The sequence below is a fragment of the Cygnus olor genome, chromosome 2 (genome assembly GCF_009769625.2).
Source record: "Cygnus olor isolate bCygOlo1 chromosome 2, bCygOlo1.pri.v2, whole genome shotgun sequence".
Taxonomy (NCBI): domain Eukaryota; kingdom Metazoa; phylum Chordata; class Aves; order Anseriformes; family Anatidae; genus Cygnus; species Cygnus olor.
In genome coordinates this window covers 30,546,115-30,558,385 of record NC_049170.1, presented here as the reverse complement: position 1 = coordinate 30,558,385, position 12,271 = coordinate 30,546,115, and the positions used below count along the sequence as shown (strand labels likewise).

At 35.5% G+C, this 12,271-nt stretch overlaps 1 protein-coding gene across 1 annotated transcript in view; it reads left to right on the top strand.

The window, feature by feature from the left end:
- Window positions 1–12,271, top strand: part of DGKB (diacylglycerol kinase beta) — a 357,454-nt gene that overhangs the window by 110,767 nt on the left and 234,416 nt on the right. The window contains 2 exon segments of the mRNA XM_040548594.1: window positions 6,885–6,917; window positions 10,572–10,688. Coding sequence (XP_040404528.1) covers window positions 6,885–6,917; window positions 10,572–10,688 — 150 coding nt within the window.

Sequence of the window (12,271 nt, the reverse complement as noted above, 5' to 3'; positions counted from 1 at the left end):
ACTTCTTCTGAAAAACTGTCAAAGTTCATCTCTGACAAAGATGTCTTCTCATAGGTTTTCTTTCAAGAGTACAGGCAAAATCACTTCCCATCTCTTTATGGAACTAAGAAGATTGGTATATTTACCTCTTTCTCATCCAGCATGTGTCATTTTTTTCAGTTCTTGTGACGTCTTAGATTCTTTCTGCTGTCATGAAAGGATTTTTATTTTTTTTTTCATAAATTGCAGCTAAAACAGCACCATATATTATACCAGAGTTACGAAACTGGCCTCTCAACTGCAATTTGTTGTCCAGGGCAATATCGTCTACTTTTTCCACTTCCTAATACTCAGTGATATCCAAAACCACTGCTGCAACTGTGAAAAATAAATAGAAAAATCGTCTTTCTTTATCTTAATATCACAGAGGGTAGCATTTCTTTTCCCTATAAACATAGTCAAGAAATAATGGGGAAACTCATGCAGTAGATATTGTGTATATTGTGAAAGAATCACACATCTATCTAGAGTCAATACCATGTAAAGATTTCTCATATTTCACTGCAGTACTTTAAAAGTTTTAGTGGAATGTAGTCTGTGAACTTTAAAACTAGTCATTTTTACTTTTTTGTTTACTGTATATAAGGAATGTACAGCGAAGTTTTTTGCTTGAGTTAAATGAGTTTTGTTATAAACTGTGTGTGGGGATCTCAAGTGATAGTCTTTTAATAGATGTCAGATACACTTTAAAGCTACTCTCTTTTATTTCAGTAACATTTTAATTAATTCATACTGATTGAATAAATGTACATTGAGACTTGTTTCCTAATGAGGGCACATTTAGAGGAAAGGTTTTGCATCATTCTGATATCCTGTGGGTAATTATATTCTAATTATATGGTGGGGGGAAAAAGTCTATAACTCAGTGCTGATATTGTTCATTGGACCCAATTAATTACATGCACATAATGAAAGTTCATGATAAGGTTGACTGGCAGTGAGTTTAAAAATCTTTAACTCAATTGAATCCTAGCCTACCAAGAGTACAGAATTAGATCATAACCATGTTAAAAACTGGGTATTGGAATGAGATGAGTGAGTAGTGAAGAAAAAATGTTGGTCTCTCCTTATGATACAGCTCATCCCTTTCTTCCTCCTCCCCCCCCCCCCTTTTTAAAGCTGAAAGGGAAAAATGCTGTCATACCTTTTGTCTTATTCATTTCATGCCATCCTTTACTTTACTCCATTTATTAATGAACACATAAGATATTCTAATTCTTATTTATGTTTGTAGAAAAGTAATTAGATTTTTCTATTTCCAAGCAAAATAGATATAATGACAAATCAACCAATAAAATCCTACTATTTAATAGATGTTTATATATTTCATAATATATGATGATCTTGATTCTCCTATCATTCATGTGAGTTCTAGAATAAAGTTTTTTTACTAGATTTCTAACATTGGTTTTGTAAACTATAATTAAAACTGTTAATTGTGGGGGGAAAAAAAGGAAATAATGGGATAAATTGTAAAACATAAGGTACCCTGAATACAGTGTGAGCATTACTATGTGGCAGTTACCACTGTCTCCATAGTAACCAGTTTATTTCAAAGGGGGGGTGGGTCTGGTGGAATACAGAAGGCAAGAAGTGAACAAAATTAAATTTGAAATTGGATGTAATTCTTTGTGTTTGATTTCCAACTTCATTTTTCAGCACTCTGGAAGATATTGGTCATCATGATAAAAAGTTTGGAACAATTCACTTTGTACCTTTTCTTTTATAAATTAATTTGTTTTTTCTTTTGTCTAGTGAAAATGCTCAAAATGTTTTAGGACAAAATCATATAAGCATAAATTTTATATGTAAAATAACTTTGTATATCATAGAGTAAATTTATTTATACACTTTATTTTATTTATACACAATTTAAAATACCATCATAAGTAGAATTCACTTGACCTCTTATTTTAAAACATAATTAGTTGTACATTTTGGTTTATTTGATTTGGGTTGGGTTTTAGCATTTCATTGTACAAGAACAGAAAAGTTCAAAAAGTCTTTTGGTTATAACTGGTTCTATTTAGGCACATAAATCAATATACACAACAGATGACATGTTTTAGCTAAGCAGTATTCCTTGTGCAACTAAACAATATACATTTCAATCAGTAGCTTCAAACTTCTGTGATATTATATTTGTATAGCAAACATGTTGAGATGCTGGCAAAAGCTAATACAGATTTAAAGCTGAAAATTTTGTACAAGAATTTCTTTCCCTAGCAGTATTCAGAGAGACTAAATAGCTTGTGCATGCACTATAATTGCAATGTAATTAAATCGATAATTTTTCCATGTCTGATAATACATTTTAGTATTATTATTTTCCTGTGAGATAGGTAAATGTTACATAGGAAAGCAGAGATGCAGAGAGAGCAAAAGGGAATTAGCAGTTGTTGGTTGAAGAATGAGCCTTCTTAACCCCTCTTAACCCCAAAAGTTGTGGATGCCCCATCCTTGGAGGTGTTCAAGGCCAGGCTGGATGGGCCTTGGCCAACGTGATCTAGTGGGTGGCACCCCTGTCTATAGCAGAAGTTAGTATAGCTGAAGTTAGATGATCGTTAAGGTCCCTTCCAATATGAGCCATTCTATGATTCTTACAGGTTTTTTAATTGCAAAATGATTCGTTTGTTTTTGTTATAGTAGAGATCAGTTTTAACTCAGTTGAATCCAAGCTTAACATGGAGTGCAAAAAGTCAGTGTAGCGTGTTTATGGGCAACCAGATTCTTTGAAGCTGAGTTCAGAAGCATAAGCATAAAGCTGTTAGATACCAGAAAACCAGTTATTTCAATATATATGAAGTTCATGAAGTTCCACAAATCTGAGTGTAATGTCCTGTAACTGGGTCGGGGTAATCCCAAGCACAAATACAGGTTGGGCAGAGAATGGATTGAGAGCAGCCCTGAGGAGAAGGACCTGGGGTTTGTGGTTGATGGAGAAGCTCAACATGAGCTGGCAGTGTGTGCTTGCAGCCCAGAAAGCCAACCCTATCCTGGGCTGCATCAAGGGAAGCATGGTCAGCAAGTTGAGGGAGGTGATTCTCCCTCTCTACTCTGATGAGACCCCACGTGCAGTACCACTTGCAGTACTGCATTCCGCTCTAGGCTCCCGAGCACAAGAAGGACATAGACCTGTTGGAGCGAGTCCAGAGGGGCCACAAAGATGATCAGCAGGCTGGAGCACCTCTCCTATGAAGACAGGCTGAGGGACTTGAAGTTGTTCAGCCTGGAGTAGAGAAGGCTCTGGGGAGACCTTATAGCGGCCTTCCAATACCTAAAGGAGGCCTACAGAAAAGCTGGGGAGGGATTCTTTGTCAGGGATTGTAGTGATAAGGCAAGAAACTAAACTGAAAGAGGGTAAGTTTAGATTAGATATAAGGAAGAAATTTTTCACTATAAAGTAGTGGTGAGGCACTGGAACAGGCTGCCCAGAGAAGGTGTGGATACCCTGTCCCTGGAAGTGTTCAAGGCCAGGCTGGATGGGACTCCGAGCAACCTGGTCTAGTGGGAGGTGTCCCTGCCTGTGGCAGGGAGGGTGGAACACAATAATCTTTAAGGTTCTTCCAACCCAAACTATTCTGTGTAGGCAAGGGTATATGCAAGTCTAATAGGGGAGAGAGTAAGGAATAATCTTAGGGACAGACAGTAGTGATGAGTTGTGGGCCGGCAACTAGATATAACTTAAAATGATTGAATGGCTGCCATTTCAGTTTATCAGCATCTTATTATTTTAACATTGAACTGTATTTGCCAAACAGATAATTAGTTAGGAAGATACATTTTCCTCCAGGGCAATTATTAATTTCCTTCTGACTTCAAAGAAATGAAAAAGCTCTTAGTGTATATAAGCACACCATTATATTTCAAGTCTGTTTTAGATTTGCAGAGAACTGAATCTGCAATATCATATGCATCTGAAAAGGAAAAAAAAAAAAAAAAAAAACATTTTTTTTAAAAATCTGTTTTAATTGCTGTGCCATTACCTAATATTCATTAGCCAGATTTCCACACACTGAGAAACATATAGAATCCTAAATGGTCTGGGTTGGAAGGGACCTTAAAGGTCATCTAATTCCAACCCCACTGCCACGGGCAGGACACCTTCCACTAGACCAGGTTGCTCAAAACCCCATCCAACATGGCCTTGAACACTTCCAGGGATGGGGCATCCACAGCTTCTCTGGGCAACCTGTTCCAGTGCCTCACCACCCTCTGAGTAAAGAACTTCTTCCTAACATCTAATTTAAACCTACCTTCTTTTAGTTTAAAGCCATTACTCCTTGTCCTATCCCTAAACCCCCTATCAAAGACTCTAATAGTTTTTTCTTGTGCTGGGGGCCCCAGAGCTGAATGCAGTACTCCAGGCGGGATCTCACAAGAATGGAGCAGAGGGGAAGAATCACCTCCCTCGATCTGCTGGCCATGCTTCTTTTGATGCAGCCCACAACCCCTTGATTGGCTTTCTGGGCTGCAAATGCACATTACTGGCTCATGTTCAGTTTTTCATCCATCAGTATCCCCAGATTCTTCTCAAAGTGCTGCTCTTTATCCACTCATTGCCCCGTATTAATGTTTGGGGTTTCCCCAAGCCAGGTGCAGGACCTTGCACTTGTATGTATATTTTTAAAATAGTTTTGCAGCTCTTTTGTCTTTCTTTGACAGTGTATGTAATTGATTACTATAGTCCAAGTTTATCTTAGGTTGCGGGTTAAATGATAAGTCTCGGTCCTAATGTTGGGGAACGTTGATGCTAATATTTAACAGGTGCAAAATATAAGGCAAGATATCTTCAACCAACTAAATAAACTGAGGCCAACATGCTAAATAACAAATACTTGATAGTGATTTTTCTGTGTGATTCTTTACGTATTTAAGATATATTAAGCGAGCAACATAATGTATATAAACTCACCATGTAATGATTCCATGTTCAAAGCAGTCTTGTTTTTTGTCAAGAGAATTATTTTAGAGAGTATTCTCAAATAACAGTCTGCATTATATATTATAGCATTGTCCTTTTTCACGTGTTTTTGCTATCAGTATTATGAGTGACAAGATACCTCCTTCTGACTGACATATATATATATATTTAATAGCAAATGTTTCTTACCATGGCAGCTCTCAGGTAAATTGGAAGTTCTTATATTTCCTTTATAATTCAGGCATGTGCAGCTCACTGGACAGTTATTCTTGGTAGTGAGTAGGTCACTAATCTTGTCCACAGGAATACTTTTAGCCCTTGGATGTAAAGCTACACCTCTGTGAGCTTTCAAGGCATCATGATATGGTGTCCTAATATTGAACCTGCCGATCAGTGTATACACATGGTTAGAGCTGGAAATGCAGTGATAATTTTATAAAGTAACTATTTTAGCACATCTGAATCATAGTTCCATCTAAATCATAGATATGATTGCTCTCCAGGTTTTTTGTTGGTTTGTTAAGGTTTTATGTTGTTTTTGTTGTTTTTCTCCAGTTTTCAGGTTGTCTGACTCTTTGATTCTCTTCAGGTATTGTGTAAATACGGACAGAAATTACATGGAATGGAATTTTTGTAAACAGGTTCTGGAATACAACATAGGTTTACAAAATGACAGTCTAGGAGTATTTATCTAATATTTCATTGCGTACTAAAGCAGAATTTTTGTATCCCTTGGAGAAACCCAGGTCTTTAAACAAAGTAGTTCCTAGGAATCATGGAGCAAACTTTTTAAAAGACCAACCACACCTTCCTCCAATTTCTTTAAAAATCACTGAACTTCAGTTTTGTATTCAAGTTACGTATTTAAACTTCCATGACCTTCTTCCTGTATATATTTGAGGATACCTTTGCATGGGATTCTATGGATTCCATCTGATCTGCCATGATTGGATTCTCCTGATCAATATGTCTTTTGCACCCCCACTCCCGATTTGGAGTTTTGAGTATACGTCTTATCCATAGGCATATGGTATAAAAGAGGTAATTATACAGAAGTCATCTAGAATTTTCAGTAATTACTTGACATATTCTGTAATGATACTATTTAGTAACGGTTTCACAATTCTTCTTAGCGTATAAATTCTTAAAAAATATGTTTTAAATAAATCTCAGTTGTGTTCAAAACAATTAAGAAAATACAGATTCATACAAATTGAATAAAAGACAAGGTGAAAAAAAGCAATTTTTGCTGCATAGGAAATGGATTCCATGTCAGCTTTTAAAATGCAAACATATTACTACTTAGTAAGCCATGAGTTGCTGTTGATCTGTTTTTTCATGAATATGATATTTCTAAATCTCACTTTTGTGTAAGGATTGTAACTGTGTATGCAAAAAAAGGGTTGAAATACTATTTGAGGATGAATGTTGTGTAGTTTGTCCACTGTAGCAGAAGAAAGCTTTTTAAATAAGATTCCTTACTTTGAATGAGGATTCAAAGACTTAGAAGATTATGAGTGCTCTCCAACTACCAAGCATCTCATTTTACTATATGAAAGAACATAGTATATTCTTCAGAATATAATTCTTTCATACAATAAAATAAGATGCTTGGTACTTAGGGAGTACTCTTAAACCTGAGGTTTTCTAATATTTTCAGCTGCTGATAAAATGATCCCACATATTATTCCATTAATATGAATTACATAATATGACAGCCAAAACACTGGGGGATTATGGTTGTGCAAATGTGTGTGTGTGTGGGGGGGGGGGGGCAGGGAGGAGGAGAGAGAAAACCACTGTGTACATTTGTTGTTGAGTACAACTGCTGCAAGGTAACATTCCTTGCAAGAGTTCTCACCATGCCCTTTGCCATCCCAGCTGTTCAGTATTTCAGTCTAACATTCTCTTTTTCCAACAGACGCTACCTACTTTAGGAGGTTTGCTCCCTGAGGTGCGTAATGGGAGGAATCCATGTGGGCACGAGTACTAACAGATCATAATACTGTACATTATTCTTGCTAAACAGTGCATTTTGGGGCTGAACTAAAAATCTAGACATGGTGTTCTGTGTTGTCATTTGAAAGGCCATATCTCATTTATTAATTCTTTAATTCTTATTTGGATGAAAATTGGATAGATCATTGGGTAGATGTCTTAGCTGACAGTGATCTCTGGAGCAGTTCTGAATGGCAGAAACTCCTTCCTCTCAGTTAATAGATAGTGACTTCAAAGTGAGAGTTCAAGAGAAGAAAAGAGGGCACGAGAGGTGGAAAAATGGGTGGAAAAGATTGGTGTTGTGGTAAATACTACTTTGAAAGGTATGTGCTCTGGCATATACCAGAAGAACAGAAAAGTGTAATTCTTTGAGCCATCAAAATGTACAATAGCTTTTAAAATGCTGTATTCAGTATCTCTATCAACCTCATGCATGTTCTCTAAACAAAATGATTCACAAACACATAATCATTTTGTATGCTTTGATTTAAAAAAAAAAAAAAAGATTAAATACAGCATAATTGTTGTGTAAACATTTCTTACCTTGAAAAATAAATTTTTGCATTTGTAAAACCATTTATTCCATGCATGTCAAATTTGTCTTAACATTGCTAGAACTTGTGGTATATTGTCCAGATATGATTTTATTAAACTGTTATCATCTCATAAGAAAATTACACTGTTTAATTCCTGACAGCCTTGGATATCTTAATAACGTAGTTTCTGAAAGTTACTCAGTTACGTGCAGTTGGATTAGAAAGCCATATTTCTATTTCATATATAAAACACAGTATCAGTACAAGATAATTTAAAAGAGTATTTTTAATGTAACTGTAAATCTTTTTGTGTTCCATTAATAGAAATACTTTGTACAGTCAAGTTGTACAGTATTGTATTATTTCATATAAGCTAGAAGTCAGATCCTCACTAGTGTGACACATCTAAACATGTGGGATCTGTAACTAGGAAATCTAGAATATCTCAGAAATCTATCTGAGAGCACGTAGTCTACATGGTGTCATATGTTGTGGTATCATATGTAAAAAGAGAGAGATGAAGGAAATACTTTATTTTTGCTCTCTTTGGAAAGTAGACCTTCATGGATAATGACATCAAATATCCATATCTAATTTTTTATAATGCTCCAGAGAATTATATATCATGAATATGTTTTTCCTTTATATTGTGTAAGGTGTATGGCCTAATTTTTCATAGTCACTGCTTAGGAGAAACTGTCTTGGTCTGTATGGCAAGCAATTGTTTTGCTTATGGGACAGGTAATATAAATAGTGGAAGGTATCCTGACAAAAAATTTTTTTGAGGTAATTTTTACTAGATTTTGCTCATTAATGATTGATAACAGCAGTATTGGTCATTGGCATCCTTTATGGAGAGACAGTTCTCAGCAAGGTATAAATACTTTTCCTCTAAGTTAAAGACAGTTTTTGGTGCCACCCTTTATAAGGTCTCTCTTGAATGGTATTTTCTGCTTCTTTCTGTTATCTTTTTCTTTGAACTGTCACAAATATGTTGTTTTTTTTTTGTTGTTTTTTTTTTAGCTTAACATTTATCTAGACTTTTTAAAGCCCTCTCTCCATCTATATTATTTTTGTTATGAATCATGGTTTTGTACTAGCAATGTGTCTGCATTATTGGTATATGATTTGGTTTCTGAACATTTTGTAATACACAAGAGAGAGTTTTGGCCATATAACTTCAAGTAATATTAAATTATGTTTAACACTGTATACTCACTTTATCTAAAATGTCTTGACTTTTAAGAGCAGTTAGTCACAAAATTGTTTGAAACCCCAAAGCTACCTTTTACATATGTAGTGAGTTATAAAGCTTCCTTCACACTGGAGTTTCATACTGTCTGTCCTCAGACTATTGGCACTAACCAATATCATTGTGCATTAATGTTTGTGAATTAACACAAATGTTTGTGTTAGTTCACAAACATTATTCTGTATGGATGCCTTGTCCTAGTTAGGGTTTTTAATAATCATCAAACAAATGCAGAGTTGCTGATTTCTTAGGTAGTTTTGAAGGTTAGGGCTGAGATGTGTTGCTTTAGTTGCTTCTACTGTTTTCTTTTTAAAGCAATAATATTGTAGTCTATACGCTTGGACTTCCTTTTGAAATGGTCAAGTTATTGAAAACATCCAAGTGTTCAGTTAACTAACCTCTTAGGAAGGTTTTTTTTTTTTTTCCTGTGACATAGGTTTTTCAGTCCTTTTATAGACAATGTGATTAGATTGCCAAAGTTCTGTAAAGCACCTTATTTCTACCCAAAGCAGACAGGGATGACTTGGACCACTATTTGCATCAGGACTAGATTGAGGCTGGGTTGTTTTCCAAATTTAAGGAAATCAAAGATGATATAAAAAACAGTGATGGCCCACATCTGTGCTATGGTGATGCTAGAAGGGCACTGTATTAAACTGAGAGTTATTCCATTCCTCCCAGGGAATCTGTTTCAATGTTTCTTAACCAGTTGAAACTGCTGCAGAAAGAGTGGCATGGATTAATTGCTTATGCAATCCCTTAGGTTTTATCAGAGGTACCACAGAGGTGGATTTGGCCTGGTGTGGAATGTAAATGGTAACATTTAATGAACTATGGACCGGGTACAATTGCAGGGAGTGAAACAATGTCCTTCATGTTCCATTTTAGTGTGGCAGCCCTATTCCCTGACTAGTTTAAAACCTCCTTGCACTTGAGAAGTGAGGAAAGTGACTGGAGTGCAGTCAGGATTGGGTTTGCTGATTCTATTTGACAAACATCTGCTGTCTTAATGCATGGTGCATTTTTGGACAAGCTGAAAGGACATTCTGGGAGCAGTTTATAAATAGGAGAAATGAGATACAAAGAGCAAGGGCAATTGTTTGTTTGTTTGCTTTGTTTTGTTTTCAAAGTTTTCTGAAATGACCTGACAACAATTGAAATTATGATTACAACAACATACTTCTGAGCTTTCATCTTTCATCTGCTGTGTATCAGCATCAAAAGTTGCCAGTAGCTTAGAATCTGATGTAGAATTAGAACTTCCACTGATTTATTTCTGATACAAAATATGTGTTTTATAAAAAGCTGCTTTAAAGTTCAACCTCTTAAAGACGGTCAAATGACTATGGTACATTTAGAACAAGTATATTTTTCCATAAGTGGTAAAATACTCTTAAAGCATCTAACCTTTGCTAGCAATTGGGAAGAGATTTTGAAAAATTACCGATCCGTTATCACTATGCTTATTAAACTATTAAATATGATTGGCTTTCCAGTTTTCAGAATGCCAACCTGGACCTGGTAATGTCAGATTATCTTCACATCACATTAATTTGTATTGTGACTGCACACTTTCATCCATCTGCTGCCTAGTCATTGTGGAATGTCCAGGCACATAGATAGATGTTATGTGAAGTGGACAGACATTGTGTAGTAACTTGACTGAGATCTCATTTGCATTAAAGCAGAATCTGACATTGCTCCCTAGTCAAAAAACAACCTCTATAGAGGAACAGTCTTAGTTACAGTTGAATAGAATTATATGGTGTGTTAAACTGTTCCATTTTCTTTCTCTTTTTTTTTTTTTTTTTTTTTCCTGAAGGAAAGACAGGCAACAGTGAAAAAAGAGAAGGGTTGTCCCCAGCAAATGAACAAACTGGGAGAACGAAACAAAATGCAAAGAGCAAATTCCGTCACCGTAGATGGACAAGGCCTTCAGGTGTGATTATTGTTATTTTAATTTTAAGGGGATATGTATATGAAGGCAACAGTAGAGTGAACAATCTTTTAATCCTTCCTATATATTCATTCCTCTACTATTGCAGTATTATATATTAAAAATATAAGAATAAGGTAAATTCTTGTTTCTATGCAAATCCTATGTTTTTCGTGTGGTTGATAGGAATTCCTGGGATGTTAAAGGGGGAGTGCAAAATAGCTCTAAAACACTTGTGTTGTGGGTGAAGCTGAGCTTGATGTTTTCAGTATTTATCATGAAACATTGTCTGAATTCACATTATAAATTTCGGTCTATGGCTTGATTAGTGTTGACTCTTCTCATTTGGACCTTTTAACGAACAGATGGATAGATTAAATTTCAAGGATGTTATTTATCCAGGTATTTCGAAGTATGGTATTTGGCACATCAAAATAAAACGTTGAGAAAGCCAAGTTTGGTTCAGTAGTTTGGTACTAGTAATATATCTAGAATAAAAATCAAAGACTCTTCTATTTGGAAGAAAAAATCACGTGTGATTGATAAGCTAATGTTATTGTCAGGAGGTTACTTTCAGGTTTACCAGAAGCACTGCCTGAATTGCTTGACTTCTTTCCCTTGAGATACGAGTAGTTTTGAGTAAAGTCAACGTTCATGTATGTGATGCCTCTTCTTGATTTCCTCAGGAGTTAAATGATCATTATGTTAACAATGTAATAATCATTTATTATACATATTTGACTGTTCTGTTTATCTTCTCATGTGCTACAATTGAGGTTCAGTAAAATGTAAAAGATGATCTTATTATCATAGATCAAATGCTGAATAACTTATAACCTTTCATTATAGACCTTATTGTGTCTGCATATTGTGCCTGAGTAGAAAGACATATTTTATTGTTTCATCTTTTTAGGTTAGTGAAACATTCTTCGTATGACAACTCAAAAAAAAAAAAAAAAACCAACAAAAAAAACAAGTAGACACTAAAACTTATGCAGTCACATTGATAGCCTCCTATGATATTATGGTTGTTGTTATCCATGGCTCTCAAGGCTCTCTTCAAATACCTGCCATCCTCACAGGCTGCATTACGGTTCACATTATTTAGGACAGATAGAGCATGAAGCAAAAGGAGCAGAGTATGTATTAACAGAATACTTAAGGTCTGTCTAATCAGACACAGTGCAAATAGTTGTTCAAATAAAATGGTGCTAGAGGAAGCACACAGAATTTTCTAACTCTTGGTTGATATCTTTGCACTTCCAGTGAACACAACTGCTCTAGGTCATCTTCGGAATCTCATTTTAGTAGCAGCACCATGTATCATCATGAATTTTGTTTCTACCCCCTGCATTTGATAGCTTATGGTCACAGAACATTTTCAGGGATATCCAGGTCTCTATTTCATACTCATGGGATACAGTCCCTGGAATACAGTGCCTAGTTTGTTCAAAATAGTAATTTCTTACCACCACTGACTCTTTCACACACAACATTAAGTTATTAAAAACTGCTTTCAGGCATGAGATGTACTTTAATCTTGTTTCTGTGAGCCAAAATTTGTATTCCATCTTCTCTTTCCATGA